This window comes from Vigna angularis, chromosome 8, assembly GCF_016808095.1.
Source record: "Vigna angularis cultivar LongXiaoDou No.4 chromosome 8, ASM1680809v1, whole genome shotgun sequence".
In the NCBI taxonomy this organism is placed as follows: Eukaryota; Viridiplantae; Streptophyta; class Magnoliopsida; order Fabales; family Fabaceae; genus Vigna; species Vigna angularis.
The window spans coordinates 391641-414607 of record NC_068977.1 but is presented as its reverse complement, the minus strand read 5'-3'; the positions used below and the strand labels follow the sequence as shown (position 1 = coordinate 414607).

At 31.2% G+C, this 22967-nt stretch overlaps 1 protein-coding gene across 2 annotated transcripts; it reads left to right on the top strand.

Annotated features, from left to right (window-relative positions):
* Positions 1–15664: 15664 nt before the first annotated feature.
* Positions 15665–22367, top strand: LOC108345633 (potassium transporter 8). Of its 2 annotated transcripts, none has more exons than XM_017584266.2 (8): positions 15665–16285; positions 16434–16926; positions 17168–17221; positions 19097–19357; positions 19441–19493; positions 20148–20271; positions 20353–20607; positions 20875–22367. In XM_017584266.2, the coding sequence occupies exons 1-8, from the start codon at positions 16247–16249 to the stop codon at positions 21933–21935; spliced, it is 2340 nt and encodes a 779-aa protein (XP_017439755.1). In that variant the 5' UTR covers positions 15665–16246; the 3' UTR covers positions 21936–22367. The 2 variants fall into 2 exon arrangements, with proteins under 2 accessions (XP_017439755.1, XP_052722982.1); XM_052867022.1 differs by lacking the exon at positions 15665–16285 and adding an exon at positions 18009–18063 and having other exon boundaries at positions 16736–16926.
* Positions 22368–22967: the final 600 nt, after the last annotated feature.

Sequence of the window (22967 nt, the reverse complement as noted above, 5' to 3'; positions counted from 1 at the left end):
CCTTCAAATATCAAAATCATCCACATACAACGTTACAGAACATTCACACTCAGCATATAATTTCCAGTACATACATGCATCGTTTTCTCATATCATCTCAGAATCATATTCATAAACTCCAAAGTCCAATATCATAAATCATCTTTCAAGCATCACATAACGCACATGCAGTACAGAAATTGCATGAATTAAACCAATAAGCTTCCCTTACCCGGATTTAAGCAGCGTGCTTTTGTTCTTCAAAAAGAACACAAGATTCCAGTATACTCTTCTACCCTTAACGTTCAAAACCCCAAAACTCTTCCAACTAAAATTACAGGAAACCAATATTGGTTCAGAGACAGTGCATGCAGATTAAAACGAAGCTTGCATGTTGAATTTGAAGAGTGGTTGAGGACGTGAAACTTACCCGTTTCAGAATCCAAAACCAATCGGTTTGATGGAAAGCTCACGGTGCAGGGACGCTTCTCACGGTGCTGAAACGTGAACGGAGCAAAGGAGGGTGAGTTGCAGAAGAGAGAAGAAGAAAGGTCTCTCGAGAGATGGAGGAGAAAAATGGAGGTTTGGTTTTCTGAGGAAGATGAAGGAGCACACAGAGAAGGGAAGAGTGTTTCAGAAAATAAATTTTTCTTCCCATGTCAAACGGACACTCTCTCCTGCGCTGCCACTTGGCTTCCACTATCAAACTCAGAACCTTCCAATTTGACACCTGGCGGTGGCATGCAGAATGAGGGTGTGTGCTTCTTTAATGGCACGGAACACGTGTCACACGTATTAATGGAAGCAGGGAGGTGACTAAGCAGAATAATTAATGGGGCGTGACATTTGACATTTCAAAGACTTTATTCTAACAATTCCAAAATGAAAAAAAAAAACTCCCGAGAGTATAAGGATGACAAATAATATTTAGGAGAAATATTATCTAAATCTATTTTGATTGAAAAAAAATTATATTGACCAAATACGAGTATAGAAATGAAAATAACTAATATTTAATATTTTTAATTAGATATAAAAATAAAGATCAGTATTTCTGTCTCGTTTTATTTTCCATTTCAATATTTAAATTATTATAATATTCATAATTTATCACATGAAATACAAAATTTATATTCACTATTTTATTTGATCATTAATTTTGTAGTCCTTTTCTTCTTTATTTTATTTATTTTATCTTTTTTTTAATTGTAACTTGTTCAAAATTTATAAACTTCTTATTTTCATGGCATTTTACTTTTCACAGCTTTAACTACACATTGAATTAGATAATTTTTACTCTTTTTATTATTTTTATTTATTTTTCTTTTACATGATAATATTTGACTTAAAATTTTAAGTATTCAGTGTAAAGTTTTAATTTACTATGTGACATTAACTTATGTTTTTTGTTCTATTTAACTTCTTATTTCATTTTATTCAAAGAAATTTTCTTTGGCTAAAAAATTTACATTCAACTTTAATGGTTTGATTCATTCAAAATCCATGAAGTTTATTGGAATCTTCAAGATATTTTTCTTTCACCACAACATTTTATCTCATTTTGTTTAAATGGAATATTGCATATGGAGTTCTCAATTTTATTATCAACACATTTGATTATTATTTTTATCCTATTAATTGATATCTCATTTGATTTATATAGTCATAATTGATATCCTATTAATGGAGTATAGGCACAGACAACATCAGAATCTTTTTTATGTTAGCAATTTTGGAATTTCATTTTTTTGTTCATTTCAAATTGAAGCTATAATTTCTTTAATAAGTGTGACAATCATAAGATTAAAGACTTGGTCACATTCTCTTTAAAAGGAAGAGTTATCCTTTTTTTTTTCTCTTGATTTTATTTTGGCTGAGATGAGGTTATTGATACAGTATTTTAAAATGACAAGAACTGACGAATATTCATGAAGAAATTTTTTTCTTGTAGAATCTTATTGATTTTGACTTGACTAAAACCTAAAAGCCAACTATGAGATACAAAACTTTTTAATCACCGTGATAAAGGTATGGATTTAAGAGGGATTGCTTGCTCTATAGAAGAATAATAACAGTCACAGAAGTCAAACCCAACCCAGCAAGAACATGATGAAACATTATGACTTTGGCATGTTATTAATGCTTTTTTATTTCTAATTTGTATACTTTAATCCTTAAAATATATTTTGGTAATGCTTTAAAATTCACTTAGATAGAATTTAAAAATATTATATTTCACCTCTTATCGAATATTTATGAGGAGAAAAAGAAATGGAGATTAGAAATGGCGGACTTCATATAGTAATTGCAATATATTAGCTATTATTATTTGTTTTATATTCGTTTTATATAGTAAAAGTATATTAACTGAATCGGTTATTTATTAATATTAACTGAAAACGGTTATTTGAATTGAACTTAAATTGTCATAAATTTAGATGGAATAGGTGACCGAGAGGATTCGACAACCTGGACGAGGAACTGCTAAACATTGATTGAACAGCGCTAGACATGCAAGGTGCCGCCCACGTGGACTCTACCCACTCCGCCGACACCTTCTCCCCCTCCTCCGGCGCAATCACCTCCGCCGACACCTTCTTTCACGTGGGCTCCACCCACTCCGCCTCCGCCGACACCTTCTTCCCCTCCTCCGCCAGCACCTCCTTCCCCGTGGTCTCCATCCACTCCTCCTCCGCTGGCACCTCCTCCCTCATGGGCTCCACCCGCTCCGCCGGCACCTCCTAATACAGCAAAGATAATTTATTTTCTGCAGCATTTTAATCAAAACAGCAAAGACAGAATGTGCAGAATTCTGAAACAGCAACTGCAATGACAGCAAGTAATGACAGCAAACCTCTTTGACAACAAACCACAAAGTGTCTTATATAGATTTTATCCAGTGACTTAAGGATGAACTAAAAATATACAAATGCATTAGCGTCTAATTCGCCACCTAAAACTTCCAAACAATTAGTCATAAAATTCATGGATCAACAACCTCGCCCTTCAAACCACAATTATCCCAAACATTATACAATTTTTTTTTAACAATACATGATTTCCAACACTTACATATTCAGACAGTTAATCACGGTTACGTAACAGAACATGATATGAATTTTATAATATAATATCAATATTATAAATTACAATTAAAAAAATACAACAAAACCTGTGTTGAAATTTAAATTAAAACTTAGTTAGTGAAGTTGTAGAATAATTCTAAGTAACTGTTAGCATTCAAAGCAAAAATTTTAACTATCAAAATAGTTTTCTTTTTTTTTTTACTTCTTTCATTCATAAAATAAATAATAGATTAACAAAAAAAATAGTTTTAATATTCGACCAGTTTGTCAAAGGAAACTATTTTTTTTTCCTGTCCCATGGCTTTGGTCAGATAAAAAAGTAAAGAAAATGGTTCAAGCAAAAACAAGAGCTGAAATCCATAAATGCACAAGCAGCTAAAAGAGTAGTATGATATCACATGGTTTACTCCACCATATACCAGTGGTCAGAGATAAACACAAAAGATTAGTGTTTCTAAAGGACCACTGAAATCACGTTGTTCCCCATTTTGCCAATTGAAGGTATGCACGAGGGTTTTCAGGTCGCACTTCGAGTTTTATTCTTTTTAATAATTTTGGACAGTAGTGCAACAATTGTTTTGATGTCAAAAAGATTCATGTAAGAGTATGATGTTACATGACTTTCTGTAGAAACTACAAATCATGTTAATTGAAGTATATTTTTTTTTCACATCACAAAACAATTGCTATAAGAGGCGTGTTTCTCTCTGCAAGTGATTAAGAGAGAATTCCAGAAAGATAGTATATTAAATCTTTTAGTATGCCACACTCTTAAATTCAAGACATTTTCATTGCGTAATCATTACTTAGAAGTGAGAAGAACCTATCATAAGCTATTCAATCTTATTATTTAAATTTGGATTTTCTATCAGAAGGGTAGTATATAGTATTTATTCAAAAAGCTGTACAAACTTAAGAAAACTTTTGCATTGCTTCAACATCTATAGGCTGAACAGAAATACAACCATCGAATAACCCAATCAAAAGCTAACAAAACAAGTTTAGCTTCCAATACCTTGATCCGAAGTCCTGTCCTTATGGCGACCTCTCAAATCGAAAACTCTTCGAATACCTCACACTCCTCTTTGCAAACTAACAGAAGCACCAACAGAAGCACACTCCTCTTTGCAAACGATCCAACCACTTCAATAAAAATGAAAGCAATGGAAATGGAGCACCAAAAAAAATAAAGAAACGGAAATGGAGAAAGGGAGGAAGAAGAGAAGGAAGAGGGAAAGAGAGAATTAAGAAAATGAGATGGGAAAAAGGGAATAGATTAGAGTTTGAAGAAAAAGTTAAAAAATAAAATAAAAATAAATATTTATCTAAGGTTACTTTTGGAATTAAAAAAATTGGAGTAAGGAGAAGGGTGTGGTGGTGTATGGAGAAGCATTCTATCTTCTTGTACCTTTTTATATTCTTGGGCCATTATTGTTAGTATGGGCCAGTATAATGCTTTGAAGGCTGTGGGCCATACTTGTCCATTGACCCATTTACCAAGTCATGGGTGGGAACATATTCTTTTCAAGTCATTCAAATCCCAAATTTTATTCAATGACTCCATAGCAATATGCATAAGTGATCTTATTCTTCTCATTTTTTTTTTCTTATATTTGGGTTGATTCATTTAGTTTTTGTAGCATTCTATTTGTATTATATGCCACAAAGGTCTAGAGCATATAAGAGACAATTTTGTTCAAATAGAGAAGGAAAAACAATATAATGAAGTTTTATATCATAAATTTGTATTTGAGACCATTAATTAAACAAATTAAGAATGCCCTTTTATAGTAGGAGTCATGTAAATATCAAAAACAATGATGACAGTGACAATAAGTGTTATTATTAGCATTTATCATATAATAAATGAGAGTTTAAGAGGAAATTTTAATTTGAGAATTTAATTGAGAAATTGCATTGTACCTGAGGACAATGAGTTCTCAACTTTGGAAATTCAAATGAGAGAAACCAATTTCATGGATACACGGTTTTGGTGTTGCAAAATCTGTGCAAATTGCATTAACTTCAGCTTTGAATATTTGTTGAAATATGTAAACATTTTGTTATAAATAAATAAATTAAGTCAGATTATATAAACTAAATTAAGAGAACAAAACATTTTAAGTATGCAGATAATTTAAATTGAGTTGTTTAATTTTTAAATAAATCTATATGATGATTGATGGTTAGGAATACGATTAACTCATTTTAATATTCGTTTATTTGTTTAAATTATTAAAACATTTTTAATTTAAAATTTTTATATATTAAATTTTTTGTTATTATTTTCTCAATTTATTTATAAAAACATACCTTTTACTATTTTTACTTCTTTTATAATCTTCTAACTTTTACTTAATTACAATTTATTTCTTAAGATTTAATATTAAAAAATGTATATCTTTTGATGTTGCGTTTCTTTTAATATAATTTTATTTTAAAAAATATTTAAAAAAAACACATATAGATATATAAAAAATATTTATATTGTAATAGAGATAAAAGGAGACAAAACAAAATTATATATTTAAATACAACAATAAAGTCAACCCTTGACATTTAATATCCTTTCACTTCTGCACAATATTGAATCTTCATCTGTTATTGACATGTGTCACTTAAAATATAAAGAGATTTTATTTTTATTTCATTAATTTTCCTGAGCCAGAAAAAAAATAAAAAGATAAATACATGAAAACAAAAAAGAAAAAGAGTATTTTTAGTTTGGGTGTTTGAATTTAATAGGAATGAGTAGCAGCAGCATGAGCAGGTTGTCAGATCGTGCAATAAGCTTCAATGTCCATCCATGTCTCTGCGCTAATTTTCACCTCCCACTCTTCTGCTAATGCTTCTAATGTTTCATTTTTCTTATCCTATTAATATATTTAAAAAAAAATAAGTTAAAAAAAATTAATGACTAACTCAAACCTGGTTAATTTGTTTTTATATGATATATAAATGAGAATTTGACACATAAAAAGTTTTTACATTCATTTTATATTACATTTTTTTATTTCGTTTTTAAAGATACATTATTTTATAATTACTCCATAATTTATGTATAGTATTATAAATAGAATAAAAACATGTGTGAAAAATATCTTGTTTTGTTGATGGTGATGGAACCCTTATTTTGTAGGGTAGTTTCCTTATCCTTTGCAAGATTGAAGGATAGACAACGGCACCTTATGATTCTCACCATTTATAGTGTGTCCATTAAACCTTATAAATATCTAAAACCTAACAGGTCATTATTATTAACATTGTAATTGTATTGAATTTTAATGTTGTATAATTTATTTGAAATTTCTTAATATTTAGAAAAAAAAAATATTCTAAAACGAAACATTTTATTTATCTTTTTAATTGTTGGTAACAAAATAATTTATGTTTTGAAATTTGACGTGACACCTAATGTTCAAAAAGCTTATGAGATATTCCAAATCCTTTATATGTATAAAAAAAATCAGGGATCTGCTTAGTTCAGAACTCAAACATCATGAAAGAGAAAGAGAATTTTGTTTATACATTAACATGTGGTCAGAATTAGAATACAATCCTGAATTTGAGGTTACATTTATATTTAAATTAATACAAAGACAGATGTTATACTTTCAAAATATGTTCAGACAAAATTATGTAATTACTTAAATTTTAAGGTAAATTACAGTGTTTATATATATATATATATATATATTTGTCAATATGGATCTTTTTGTTCTTTTGCCTGTAATTTTAGTTCTTTTATTTTAAAACATTATAATTTTGGCATGTTATCAATGTATTTTTTTTCTAATTTGTATACTTTTTTAATCCGTTAAAATATATTTTAGTAATACTTTTAAAATCCATTTAAAATTCACTTAGATCGAATTTAAAAAAAAATATTACACTTTCCATTAATAAATATCCATGATTATATATAAACAATTTTTATTTTATTCCTTATCAAGTTCTTAATTTTTATAAAAAACATTAAATTTGTACTGTATGACCATCTGATCAATCATAACTCACACTCTGAATGATTAATTTTTAGTTTGAACAGCGAATCAGCAAATCCAACCAATCACTAAACATGTTGGATGATCATACATCAATTTGAATGGCCAACAATCAACTTGAAAAAGTAAATCAACGAGCTGACCTACCACCAAACAAGTTGGTTGGTCATGCACTAGTTCGGACGGTCAAGTACTAACTCAGAAGTAGAGTAGCGCAAACCACTAAATAGCCCAGCTGGCCATGCCAATGAGCTCGATTGACCACCAAACACATCAGCTGACCATCTACCAGCTTAGTCAAGCATCAACCAGAAGAGGAGGTCACTAAGCTCGAATGATCATCGAACAAACCATCAAGTCTTGAATCAAACCACTCGAAATGAAGAATAGATTAACCTTAAAACTGATTAACTTAAATATTAAAACATGATTACTCACAATTTGATCGTCATTATGTGAACATTAAGCAAAAGTCTACAACGAAACCTATCAATAAAGATTTGAGATAAGAAGACAGGTTGCATACATTAACTATTACATTAATTGATATATGTCAAACCTTAAACCCATTATAGTATTTTTTGTACATCTGACTGGTTTGAACGCACAAAAAATTGCTTACTGAACAATAATTAAACTTTGAACAATAAAGCAAGCTCCAACAACTAACCTTTATCCTACGTTAACCTTTATCTACGTTGAAAACAAAATCATTTATCACTATAAAAATAGGAAAGGACTGATTGTTAAAAAATATGAATCTACATAGTTTGAATAAGTGAGTTTTAATTTTTATCACGTTAAATAAAGTTACCCTATTAAAGAAATACATTAAAATTTGTTAGGATTCATTTAAATAATAACAAATTAATCAATTCATTGTATATACAAAATTAAGTTTCAATTCAACAAAAGCATATACATAATTAAAAATATACTAGAATTATATATAGTTTTGAAAATTGAAACCCTGAATTTGAAATGTAATACAAGAAGAAACAAAAACTTGAGAACAAGGAGAGAAGAAAATTCAAGAGAGATAATTGAACAATAGTATATATATTCTTACATTGCTATATTTAAATCAAAATAGTCGGCACAATGTGACGATTATTAGCCGACGATTCGTTGAATTGAATTATAATAATTAATTAAGACTAATTAAGTATAATAATTGAATTGAAGAAAGCTAAGCAAACGAACGTGTTTAGTGTCAGAAAATCGACAAGGTGTTAAGATTGAAATTAATACTTTGATTTGGTAAATACAGTAAAAAGAAAAAAAGAACTCACTGCACTGCTACTTTCACTGGACACCTGTTTCTTTCTATAGTAATTATAGAAATCAACGCTTCATTAAATAAATTAGTGGAATCTGACTTTCCTTCATAATCTTAATTATTATATTAAACCGGAATTTTAGGTCTTCCTTGATTTCAGTGGAACACATCATATAGATAGAGACCATATATTACGTAGCTTGCAAAATTTAACTTCAACAACACTGTTATATAATCAGTCAATAAATAAAAAAAATACATGTTTTTGATATATAAATATAATAAAATATAAAATAATAAAATATATTTTGTAATAATTTAAAAATTAAGCATTTAAAGTAGTTGAATGTTTTATTTTAATGAGACTAACTTATTTTAATAATAAAGATTTTATAATATAAATAAAAATTTATATCACATCTCATCTAAAACACAATTATTTCTAAAATTTTATTTTTTGAATTTTTTAACTACTTTTTAAAGTATTTAACTTTTTAACTGTCGGGTTATCAGAAAGTGTTTAAGAAATTAAGATGATGATTCATTTTTGATATATATAAAAAAATGATAATGATACTTTGACAAAAAAAATTTGACAACATTTTAACATTATTTACATGTCATTCTGTGATTGATCTAAAATTATTTAAGAATCAATAATAATAATCATAAATATCAACATAAATCAATTACATAATAATGCATAAATAATATTAAAATATTGTCAAAAAAATATTATTAAAGTAGGATTATCTAAATAATGTGCTTAAAAGGATTGAATATATAGATTGAGACGATGACTATGATGACATCAATCTTGCACCACGAAAGATTCCCATAGAGATTCGGAAATTGAGCATGGTGAAATGATGATCATGCCAAATGCTGTCTATGTCTAATGCAGTGCCATGGTACCCTTTTTGGACTCAAAAAAGCCCATGTGGGTCCCACTACTAATTTGTGCCCTAAATCACCACTTTCAACTGCTGTTGTACTGTTCTTCTCGATGTGACCCTCTTTGCTTAACGTTCATAACTTGCCACCTTAATTAATTACCACATATTATCACAAATATCAAATTATAACATAATCAAATTGAATGCGTCATTGTTTAATGAAATGATGAAATTGATGTGATACAGTGAAATTAGGAAATAAAACTTTATAGTATATTTTTTTGCATTGAAAATGGTCTTGGGGTGACTTAGATTAAAATTGAAAATTTTGATTGTGATGTTTTGAACTGCTTAATGAGTCAATGAATGACACAGATTCAAAGGAGTTTGGCTAATTCAACAACATAGAACTTTCTAACGGGTGAATATAATATATTGGTATTACTACATTTATGCACATAAGAGCAAGCATCAACACAATAGATAGAAACCTCAAGCACATGCATATAAAATGATTGGAAAACTTTAAAATATGTTTTAAATTATTAAGAGAAAGATTGGATTCGAGTTTTGTTAAATGAATCGGATCGGATCATATTGGTAATGAATCAAAATAAATTAATAATTTTTTTATCTAATTTATTGTAATTTGAAACAATATTTATTTAATTGATTCACTTTGTCCAACTAAGGACGCACAACCTCCATCACATTCCTAGATCACACAATAAAACTTGGTGAGTAATCTCTTAAGTGTCAATTCTTCATGCTCTAGACAATTAATATATGATTTTAATTACTTAATTAGGTGGATATTCTTAATGGGACTTATTTCCATTTAATTTATTAAATTCTAACGTGCCAAATTAAGCAATGTTTTAAACTCTTTTTTTGTGTATACGGTTTTCTTTGCTCTTTTTTTTAAGATATAAATTGTATTTGGTTTTCTTGTCTCTTGTGCTTTGCTTTACATAATATGAATCCATTTGGAGAGTGGGAAGAAAAGGGGTTTAAAAGAAAACAAAAAGAAGGAAAAAGGAGGGTTGCTTCTTTTCGAAATTGAAATTTGATAAGAGAAGGTGGTGACTGAACAAAATAATTAATAGCAAGGAGTTATTAGTATTTCATATAAAATAACAAACTACCATTTTCAATTCAAATCTGTCAAGCAATGTATTTGTAAATTTTTATCCATTTTATTCGTTCCAACTTAGTGTACAACCAAACTCACATTTATAATAGCAACAAATCTAAAAGAATTTGAAAATTCAAAACACGAAACCAAATACATAGATAATGAAACCCTGCCAAAAGAAAAAGAAGAAGGAAAACTTGAGATAGGGCATGACTATTGAGAAGTTTAAAAGGACAAAGGGAAAGAAAGTGAAGTGGTCACCCTAACATAAAAGCAAGCCATGGGGAGGCCCATTTGTCGTAATTGTTTTGTACAAAACTTCTTGGCCACTTTCCAACAATAAAGCCACTTGTTCCAATTCTTTCCACGTTAACAAGTTACCCCTATAGAAGGATAAGAGTGAATGCCCTTTAGGGTCACTTTCACTTATCTCCCACTTTATCACACAATATTCATATCCATGACTTTTCTTATCAATTCTAATCTCCAAAAAGTCTCTTATAATAATAAACCACAATTATTAAACCCCTTCACCATTCAGAGATAATCCAAATACATTGCATGCCCAATACTTTAATTCAAGTAGGTGGATTCATAATCGCTGCAAGTTTTCTCCTTTCATAATACACAACAAAAATTGTATTCTAATTCAACGTTAAAGACCAATAGTGTATTTCCTACGACCTTAAACATTTATGTTAAATTATTGATCTATGATGGCTAATAAATTATTTGTCTGAGGTTTTAAATGTGAGTATAAGTTTCATATTAGATATAAATGAGAAAGTATAACATTTTATAAAAGTGAACACTTATTTATGTGTTTTAAAGATTTTAATAAAAAATGATGCTAATTTCTTATATAATTATATTTGGATTTTATTGGTGTCGTATCTCTCGAATGAATTTCCTATTTAATAAACCTAATTTTATTAATGTTTTATTTTTTATTTTTTATCACATGTGAGATTTAGACTTACGTTTACATTTTCAACACTATTAATATACAAAAGCTAAATTAATAGATTAACCTAAAAAAACAAAATAAAAAAGAACACAGAAGATAGTCACTACAAGCTATATATAGTGTTTGTAGGTGTGTGGTTCCATCGCACTCACACGTTGCTTTCTTCACAAATAGCTTGTGGGTTAAACTTCTGCAGGCTTCTTACGTGTGAGTGTGAAAAAATTCGTACGTGTGATGTGTCCTACACATTTCAACTTTTAGTTGTAAGAAACTATAATTTGAATGCTTTGATTTGTTCTACATTGGTTCAACGCTGGTTAAAATCTCCTTCAACAAAACTATCGAAGCTTTACGTGTGTATATCTAAATTTAAACTATTGTTCTATTGAATTTATTTTATATAACTTTTATGGTAATTTTCACATAGCAGTATATAATTACTTCAATTTATGATATTGATTTTTCTAAAATTAAAATAATATAAAAATTAAAATTTTAATTCAGCAAATAATAAAAATAATACGATAATTAATTGTCTTTATATAAAATATAAATTAGTGATAATAATAAAAAAAACTATTTCGATTATGAGATTGAAGTTATTTGTTTTATTGTATAATGTATATTTTATCGTCCAATTCTCGGTCTTCATCACATTGCTTGGATGTCCGTTTGGTCAAGTTTAAATACTCTGATATCAAAATCAATGATGGTTTAGTTTTATTTTTATATTCATAATTTTCTGAATGAACTTTAAATTAACATAATCACGATTTAATCACAACCAAAATTGGTAATCATACTTTAAACAATTAATGTTAATAATGATCTCATAATCGGACAGTTACACTGTTCAAAAACTAAAACTACTAAGAAAATATATTAAAATATAAAAAATAAGAAAGATAATTCAACAAATTATAGTTTACAAGATATAAGTTAATCAAGTAAACTAGAACATATACTTATCAAACATTTTAACTGTTTATCACTTCAATATGAATATTTAATTAGATATGGAAAAAGGCATTCTCGTTACATGTAGAAGTATGATCATACAAGTATGATAAAATACATCATAAAATCATATATAGAATATTCACAATTAATAATATTACAGTTCAGTTCTGAGAAGTAAAGATACAAATATGGCCGAACGACCTTACGAAAATACTGTAGAATTTAAACTTTACCAAACTACATTATATACTGAACGGTTTCAAAACTAAGCTTATACTGAACGGTTTTACAAAATAAAACCCAACCTAACGATCGAACGGTCCTAAGGTTCCGCTTTCACTTCCACTTCTTCCAGAGCTTCTTCCAGCAACTCTTCTCCTTCTGCTCACATTCATAGGATGATCATTGCAACAGAAATAACGACCGAACGGACAAAACAGACAAGACGAAAAAAAATAGGGTAAGCTTATGTAATTTAATTAATTCAGTAAAACATATATTTCACATAAATCTAACATAATTCAATATACAACCATGTAACATCCAATCATGCACTTCCAATCAAAATTTCAAGTCAAATCATGCAATGACCAACCACTTTACTCTGATTGTCTAGACTGTATGAATTCTGTGTAGCTACGATGTTTTTGCACCCGGGTGATGTAATAGCTGGGATGCCATCAACAGCTGTCACCTGAGGTTAGTCCGTTCCGTCCAAGTTCATCTTATGGACTAGGACCTCCTGCCATTCTCACACATGACTTACTCCTCTCTACTTGAGAATGAGAGTAATCACAGAATACCAGGATAACCGCCAGCTAAGCATAACCACATTCATACTCTACCATTCAATAACCACTCATGAGATATTCCTCCCTGGAATAGTCTTTCATTTCCATACCATTCCATTTATATTCTATAATATAATCAAAACAAACCAATACAAACAGATCCCATCTGAAATCAAAACTGAACAATAACATTCCCCAGAGACAAGACCGAACATTTTGAATACCTTCTAGACTAAAACAGCTGAATACTTAGTGCAAGACCGAGCGGTCTTCCACTTATACACCAAATAGGACCGAACGGTCCATTCTAGATAAAAACTCATCATAAGCCGAACACTAGTGATAGTATTTGGACTTTTACTTGCTACTCAACAGTTACTACAGAACGGTATTTTACTAGACCGAACACTACTGAACTTAAATCAAAATGAAGGAATATATATATATATATATATATATATATATATATATATATATATACACACACACAGACATAATTACACAACACTTATTTTCAATGAAGGATAAAGATAACGTCTACGACTTTAAATATTATAGAATATATTAACTAACTGGTTAGGAAGCATAAAAGAAGAAACCATACTTAGACCGAACGCTTACTTACAAATATACTAAGAGGAAACTGATCGGTCATTAACTGAAACTTTCCGTAGAAGAAGAATCTAGTTCAGACCGAATACCCAAGGATAAATCGAACGGTCAATAATAACTCTCGGTTACAGTTTACAGAATTTTGCAGATTAATGTAGAATCACGATCAACTATGTTTCTACCCAGTTATACCTTTTCATAAATCAACAATACACTCAAACAAACATGCAATATTACAACATCAACCAACTCATCAATCATAACATCATACCATCCAATAAATCATCGTCAGACAAGAATTATAATTAAATTACAAGCTTCCCTTACCTCTAAACGTAGCCGAAAACTCAACGATGCAGTATTTGGCTCACCACTACCAGAAATCTTAGAATTCTACAGTCATGCTTTATGAAACTAACAAACAAAAGACTAGAAATACTCAGAATGAGATGATAAACTCATGCAACAAGAATCTGGGTTTGCATGTGATAGAAAAACGAACGGTCTAAGAAGAGAAGTACTCACTCGTTTAAACCATAACTTGATCGGTTTAAATGAAAGCCCTTGACGTCGGGAGAGTTCAACCGGTGCCTGATTGGTGATCGAAATAAGAAAAAGATGAGAATTCTTAGAGAGAAGGTGGAGATTGTAGAGAGAAGGAGGAGAACATGGGGTTCAGCAGTTTGGAGAAGAATGGTGCATGCAGAAAAGTGGCACGAAGTTTGAAATTTAGCCTTAAATACTACCGTCACTAAAACCGATCGGCCACTCAACGTCGCACACCTGTCTTCCACTATTTGAAAATCCAAACCCTTTCATTGACACCTGACTTCCACTACTTAGGGGTTTTAATGGGTTCTGAGATATTTGAATGAGATAAGAGATATAATGCAAATGGCATAACTATTATTATTATACAAACTATGATAGAAATAATAACACGAGCTAGAAAAAAGTAAAAAAAAAGTTTAATTTTTCTAATGAATGTATAATGCAAATGATCAAATTTAGTTAATATTTTAAGTGTGTTTTCCAATTAATACTATGTATTATGTTTCTTAATAATCGAGGTTGACAGTTTAAAATGTTAAATAAATTTAATAAAATTTAATTAAAAGATTAAATGAATGTATTTTATAAATCGAAGGATTAAATTTAATCAAAGTTTTAAAAGTGACTAATTTTAATTTTAACTAAAAATTAAAAAAAAAAACATTTAATTCATTAATGAGATGAAATCCAACATCACCTTGATATAATAGATTTTTCTTTTCCCCTTTTTTTTACTTTTTGAATCATACAAGCTGTTCTGGTTTCACACAACAGGGTATGTAAGTAAATGACAATAAAGAGTTATAAATGTTAGGATTACTTTGTATAAAGCATGCAATGATTTTTATATGAGTGTGAATGAGTTCGCCATTTTTGTCTGTCCGAAGTTGATAACTGTCACATTTACTGCATATTGGTGGAGATTGTTAATGCTGCTCATCCCTCTGTTAAACAATCTCTCTCATGACCCACCCCTTCCTTCAAATCTGAAAATTACATAGCATTCCAGTCAAACATAAATTCAGATTAAAATTTATTTATTAACAGTTATATTAATGATATCAACTTTAATGAAATTTGCCGTTTGTTGAATTAACGTATCTATAGTTCTACGTTTAATATATGCATATCCTATCCTGAGATAGATATATTTAAATATCAGACATTAATAAAAATAAAATAAATTTATAGTATTCAAATAATACAAAAAGTATTATTTATAATATATAATTTTGTGAAAATAATTGTTTGAGATTTGTGGAAACATTGATAAGTATAATCTCTCTTTGTGTCTCAATAATAGAAGTAGTTGTCGATTTCATATTTCATTGAAAACCCAAAATATTCTCCTACGTATAGAATCTCAACAACACGAGATTAGAAAAGAAAAACAAAAAACATTATGGTACCTTATTTACACAGAAACCATAAACTCACCTTCTCCACTAACCTTCACTACCACACAACATAGAAGCAAACAAAAAACACCTTCTTTCTCTTTCTCTATTTCTCTATTTCTCTTACACATAAAAACACACTCCACCACTCACGCATTATTCTAATCTACTTTTTCTGAACTAATCCTTCACTCCACCAACACCAACACCAACACCAACACCAACACCAACCTCTTCCTAGTCACACCACCGCTTCTAAACTAAACTAAACTCCTTTGTTGCTTGTGTTTCGTGTTTGTTCTTCTTTTGTCTGCATTTGTCCCTCTTGATTTGAGCCACAACACACCCTTTTTCATAAATATTAATATTAAAATACCAACAAAAAGAGTGGTGGGAGAAGAAAAGTGGCCAGGATTACACTGTACCATTACCAAAGCCACTTTTTGTCTCTTGAAATTTTTTGTAAAGCTTTTCCTTTTTGTTTTTCATTGACTTGTTGATTCAAGAGGGGTTTTTTTTATCATCCTTTATCAAGCTGAAGAAATCATGGTTGCTGTGTAGTTAGTTCTCAGAAAATCCCACCCCATCATGGATCTTGAGTCTGTTATCCGTAGGAACACAATTAAGGTAAGGCCATGGCCTAAAAAGCTGTGTGTGATGTGCCGTGTGGCATCTTGAGCTAAAGTACTGTTGTAGGATAAGAAATATGTTTCATAATGTTTGGTTTGTATATGATTATCGTATCATCATGGTCATGGTGATGTGATATGTGCAGGAAGAATCATGGAAGACAGTGTTAACTTTGGCTTATCAAAGCTTGGGGGTTGTGTATGGAGACTTGAGCACTTCCCCACTTTACGTTTACAAAAGCACTTTCGCTGAGGATATTCAGCATTCAGATACCAATGAAGAAATCTATGGGGTGTTGTCTTTTGTTTTCTGGACGCTCACGCTGATTCCACTGCTCAAGTATGTGTTCATTGTGCTGAGAGCTGATGACAATGGCGAGGGAGGGACCTTTGCTCTCTACTCCTTGCTCTGCCGCCACGCTCGTGTTAGCTTGTTGCCTAACACTCAGCTTGCGGATGAGGACTTAACAGAGTACACCATAGACAATGGAACTGTTCCTATCGACAAGAAAAATGTTGGTTTGGGTTTGAAGAGCTTGTTGGAGAAATACAGGGTGCTGCAAAGGGTGCTGCTTGTTCTCGCCTTGATAGGAACTTGCATGGTTATTGGGGATGGTGTGCTCACACCAGCAATTTCTGGTATTTTTGATCATGATACTGTATGAATTTGGCTGCAAACAAGGTTTTAAATTAAGGGCATATACTTGATATTGCAAGAAATTGCTGCTAAATGCAGCAATTGCGGTCACAGAAGTACAAAAATCTTGACATTATGGCTGAAATTGCAGTAACAAACCCTTGGTTTTAAAACCTTGGTTGTGAGTAGTGTACATACGAATCTTGGTAACTGACTTTTGTGTGATTTTTGGTCATTCTGCAGTTTTTTCTGCTGTGTCAGGCTTGGAGCTTTCCATGTCTAAAGAACAACACAGATGTAAGTTTCTTTATGAACACAAAAAACTGATTTCCGTTCACAAATTCTCTTTTGCCCTTTTATTTCTCTTCTTTCTTCTTCTCCATGAACTTTTAAGGGAGTACGGCACTTCCAGAAACCTCAAGATTTCATATAAACGTTTTCTGGGTCAATAGTCAAATGAGTGTGACACAGCAAAAGAAGAAGAGAGGGAGAGAAACAGTTTTTTAACAACAGTATCAAAATCCTTAAAATTTAGAATTTCTCAACTTTTAATGCAGTTCTAGTAATCCATACTTTGTGCTCTAAAGAAGGGTTATTTACAGCTAAGCAACAAGTCTTTGGGGATAATTGAATTCTATTGGAGAAAGTTGTCCTTTTTTCTTGTTCTCATTTTTTTAATATGCAGTAAGATTCTTTATTCAGTCACCAATTTTTTATTGCAGATACTATATATCTAGCTTACAATTGCAGATAACACTATGGTAAAACATTTTGAATTTGTTCCCAGGAATTTTTCTTTGATGAGTAGGTCTCAAATCGGTTGGTATCCTGAACAAATCAATCTCGGGAATATGTTCACACAACAATCTAGAAGTTCAGAATAATTCTTGTTTTGTGTACCATTTTGTAATATTTGATACTGCAGTTATCTTAGCTGGCTGTGCATTACGTTGGGATGGTAGGAATTTTGCCCCTTCAATGGCATATATGCTGTATAGATATTAGTTAACAGTGAAAGGATTCTAGTTGGGCATCACATAGATATGTTTAATGAGTGAATAAGATCTGATTTGAACCATCACAGGGCCTCCAATTAGTGGACAAAAATGGAGAACCAAAAGGCAAGTGCATACACAATGGTAGGTCCTCATAAATACAGATCAGAGGAAATTTCTTCGCCTTGATCAAAGCCAAGTCACTGTCTTGGTAAACTTCTATTTGAATACGTAACTGTTACTAAAATGATTAGAATAAAAATAAAAAGTACACATGAAAAGTATGGTTAAGATATGCAAAGCCTAACCCCACTAGTCATAGGTTTTATGTATAAAATAGTAGTTCCCTTGTAAAGTTGGACACTCAAGAGGTTATGATATGAAGCATTATGGTTTGGATGAGACTTCAATAAATCCCTGTAGAATAATCTAGAATAGTTGGCTGATGGTGTCTGATTGGATACAAAATTAGGTATTGCCAGTGGTCACCATTTGACTGGTCATGAACAGTGTCTGCAATTCCACTATTAGTAATAAATAATGGTTATCTATGGCATCCCAATTAAACCTAATTCTGTCAACTTCGAAGAGTTGAAGCCGTTGAAATTCCAGAGTGAAGTCACCCAATCTTACTCTTTAATCTTGACCTCACTTTTGTCTCCTTGGATAATTTGACAACTCTATTAGTATTCAACAAAAAAAATCATTTGAATCACTATGACAACAACTTTAGTAACTAGTATTTTTTATGCACCTCAAAAACTAGGTTTTTAGTGTCCTCTGTAATTGTCATCAAGTGTTTATTGGCTTTTCTTACAAGAAGTAATTTTTCTAGAGGGTAATAATAACACCTGGCTTGATAGACCCACTTGATGAATTATTTACCAGGAAATTACCACTTGAAAGCTAATTAATATGGTTTTTAAAACACTAATCAGTCTCAATTCTAAGCAATCATACACACTTATAGTAATTTGATGGCTGGTATTATTTTTTTTAAGCACAGAATCTCATAAAAACTACTCAAATCCCTTGTCACTGTATTCATGATTGTGAGTTCCTAGTGTTCATATATACATAATCTTCAGCAACCATTAAAGCTAGAAAATTTCCATGTGCTGTATTTTGCCTCTTCCAGTATTACATTGGAGCTAATTATTGGTTAATGGTTATGCAGATGTGGAGGTTCCAGTGGCTTGTGTAATACTGGTGTTTTTGTTTGCCCTTCAACATTATGGCACTCACCGTGTGGGATGTCTCTTTGCACCTGTTGTCTTGACCTGGCTACTTTGTATCAGTGCTATTGGTATTTATAACATCTTCCATTGGAATCCACATGTTTATCAAGCTCTCTCCCCATATTACATGTTCAAATTTCTGAAAAAGACTCAAAAGGGAGGATGGATGTCCTTGGGTGGAATTCTACTTTGTATAACAGGTATGGAGCAAATTGTTATTAAACTGCTGTGTTCTTGATATATTATGACATACCTTTCTGATATTATACTTTCTGTTTTCCAGGTTCAGAAGCCATGTATGCTGACTTAGGACACTTTTCACAATTGTCAATTAAGGTACATGTATGTTGCATTCATGTAGTTTTACTCTATTATTAGGTAAATTTGATTTATATGAAGAACTGTGACCAGAGTTTTCACTTTTTGAATTTGATTGTATTCTCTCCAAAATGAAACTATGCTTTCCATTTGCAGAAATGTAGAAAGAGTACAAGGAGTGTCTCGTTGTTTTTATTTGATCTTAATGAGATCTAATGTTTCAAACACAATAATTATACATTTACTCATAACCTTTTGGTATATTGAATGAGACAGAACCAACTTCTTTAATTTAAGGTCAGAAGTTAAAATGCAGCATGAACAAGATTTGAAAGAAACAAAGATTTATGTTTTGAAAAGGGCTCTTTTCCTTCATCGAGCTGTGTGTGCTTGCTGCACACAGCATATTCATCCTGTGTTATATATATAGGTAACACCATCCAATACTAAACATGCTTGAACCTTATGGTAACCTTTCTACTAGTTTTCATTTTCATTTTTATTTCATACATAGAGGAATTCCTCTGCATTATTAAATTGGACTTTTTTTCTTAATAATTCATAATCGAGTTTCAATGCATATAGATGCATAATTCATGGATATCAGGCTTTTGGTAGATGGCTAGATGAATGATAATTAATAATTTTAACAAAAAAATCATTTACCTGCAGATTGCATTCACCTTTTTGGTGTACCCTTCCTTAATCCTAGCATATATGGGACAAGCTGCATATCTTTCAAGGCATCATTCCCTTGAAAGTGATTATCGAATTGGGTTCTATGTATCAGTACCTGGTAAGTTCTTTGTTTACATATTCAAAGAAATACTGGTGTTTACTATGCTGCTTAGCTTACTGTTCTTTTCCTCCTTTTCAGTAAAACTTAGATGGCCTGTTCTTGCAATAGCCATACTTCAAGCTGTGGTTGGAAGTCAAGCTGTCATCACAGGAACTTTCTCAATAATCAAGCAATGTTCTGCTTTGGGATGTTTCCCCAAAGTCAAAATCATCCACACATCATCCAAGACTCATGGCCAGATTTACATTCCTGAGATCAACTGGAGTTTGATGCTGCTTTGCCTGGCTATTACAGTTGGATTTAGAGATACTAAACGCATGGGAAATGCAGCAGGTACTCTACCTCTCCATGATTATCTTCATGATGCCTATGAGTATGATAACTTAAATTTGAACATTTGCTGAATTATTTCTAAATGATCATTGTTAAATTTGAAATGTTTTAAGAGTAAATGGTGTATGTGCTGATCTTTACATAGTCAGTTTATTGACTTTTACTAATTATGATTTCAGACTCATTAACCGTGGAATTTTGTTTACAATGACTGATCATAGAAATTAAACTGTGTTTTTAAATATTTTGTTTTGTTTGCTTTAACAGGCTTGGCTGTTATAACTGTCATGCTGGTGACCACTTGCTTAATGTCTCTAGTTATAGTCTTATGTTGGCACAAAAGCATTTTGCTGGCAATTTGCTTCATATTGTTCTTTGGCTCCATTGAAGCACTCTATTTCTCAGCATCCCTGATCAAGTTCCTTGAGGGGGCTTGGGTCCCCATTGCCCTCTCATTCATCTTTCTCATTTCCATGTATGTATGGCATTATGGCACAATAAAGAAGTATGAGTTTGATGTTCAGAATAAGGTTCCAATCAACTGGCTCCTCAGTTTAGGCCCCACTCTAGGCATTGTCAGAGTCAAGGGAATTGGCCTCATACACACTGAGCTAGTATCTGGGATCCCAGCTATTTTCTCCCACTTTGTGACCAATCTCCCTGCCTTCCACCAAGTTGTTATCTTCCTCTGCATCAAGTCTGTCCAAGTGCCACATGTCAGACCAGAAGAAAGGTTCTTGGTGGGTAGAGTTGGCCCAAAGGAGTATAGGCTTTACAGGTGCATAGCCAGGTATGGCTACCGTGACATTCACAAGGATGACATGGAGTTTGAGAAGGATCTTGTGTGCAGCATAGCAGAATTCATCAGATCAGACACCTCAGAATATGGCCTAGGATTGGGAAGTTTTGAAGAAGACACAAAGATGACAGTCGTTGGGACTTCAGCATCAAACTTAGAGGGTTCAATAAGGATGTCTGAAGATGATCAACAACAAGATTCTCAGATGGAAGGCCCCTCAGAATTGATGGAAGTTAAGCCTTCTCCAGAGAAAGTGAGGAAGAGAGTGAGGTTTGTTGTGCCAGACAGTCCACAGATTGATTTTGAAACAAGAGAGGAGTTGCTTGAGCTAATGGAAGCAAAAGAGGCTGGAATGGCATTCATTCTTAGTCACTCATATGTTAGAGCAAAAAGTGGATCAAGCTGGTTGAAAAAAGTTGTCATCAATTATGGATATGATTTCTTAAGAAGAAACTCTAGAGGACCAACATATGCTTTAAGCATACCTCATGCATCTACCTTAGAGGTGGGCATGATCTACCATGTATGAATGAGTTTTTGGCTATAGTAGTTCTTATATCTAGTTTTTTAGTTTTGTGACATTCCATGGTAGCTCAACCTTACACATAGTGATGATAAATGGTGGCATTTTGTATAGTGACACCCTTCTGCATGGTTCTTGACAAGTGCTGTCGACCTGTTATATTCACCTCTGGTTTTGTAATTTTCTTGGTACATAAATAAGCTGTCTGTAGGGCCTGGTTCTTCCAGTGTCTAGTAGGCTCTTTTTTGTCTTTTTCCTGAGCATGAATCTCAAGTATAGATCATGTTCAAGATTTCAATAGTACTGTAACTACTCTTTCATGAAAAAAAGAGTTAATATCTTTGGTAGTTTGGTAGGGTGTAGCTCCAAATATGACACATTTTTGTCTTACTTTCCATAACTTTCATAAAGTCTAATAATAGTTCTTATTACCGATTACTGATGATGTGACATGTGTTTATGACGACATGACATGTTTGTGATAATTAATATCGTATGTGTTATTTCATATTGATGACTTATAAAGAGTCTGTTTATTATGAACACTGTTCCAAACATCATTTTCTGATAAATCAAAGTCACAATAGAAACTTAGATGAATGGTATACCAGTAAAAAGAAAATACAAGGAATCAATCACTTGATATATGAAGTCTGAACACATTAAAGATTTGTATTCATGTCTTCACATTTCAAATTCTAAAAGGACACATTTTACTGTTTCAAACTGTTAATGACCATAAAAAAAGACAAATTTTACTATTTTAAACTGTTCATGAACATAAAATTAATAAAATTGTTATTTTTTCTCTATTGTAATGAATTTATAATATATAGATAAAGATAAATCTTAATTTTATAAGATTAAGTTTGATTTAAAATTTATTTTTTCAAATGATAATAAAATTATTTTAATTTTATTATAAAAAGATTTATTATTTAGTAAGTTTAATGTGTTATTTGTTAAGATTAAGTTAGATGTAAAATTCTAAATACTTTCTTAATTGATCAGAAATGGATGGATGCATGAAGAAGTTCA

Bases quoted from the DNA above. Each gene is read 5' to 3' on its own strand.
- LOC108345633 (XM_017584266.2), top strand. From the start codon at position 16,247: ATGGATCTTGAGTCTGTTATCCGTAGGAACACAATTAAG. The intron at 17,222-19,096 runs GTAAGTTTCTTT...ATGGTTATGCAG, and splicing joins GTCTAAAGAACAACACAGAT to ATGTGGAGGTTCCAGTGGCT. The intron at 20,272-20,352 runs GTAAGTTCTTTG...CCTCCTTTTCAG, and splicing joins GTTCTATGTATCAGTACCTG to TAAAACTTAGATGGCCTGTT.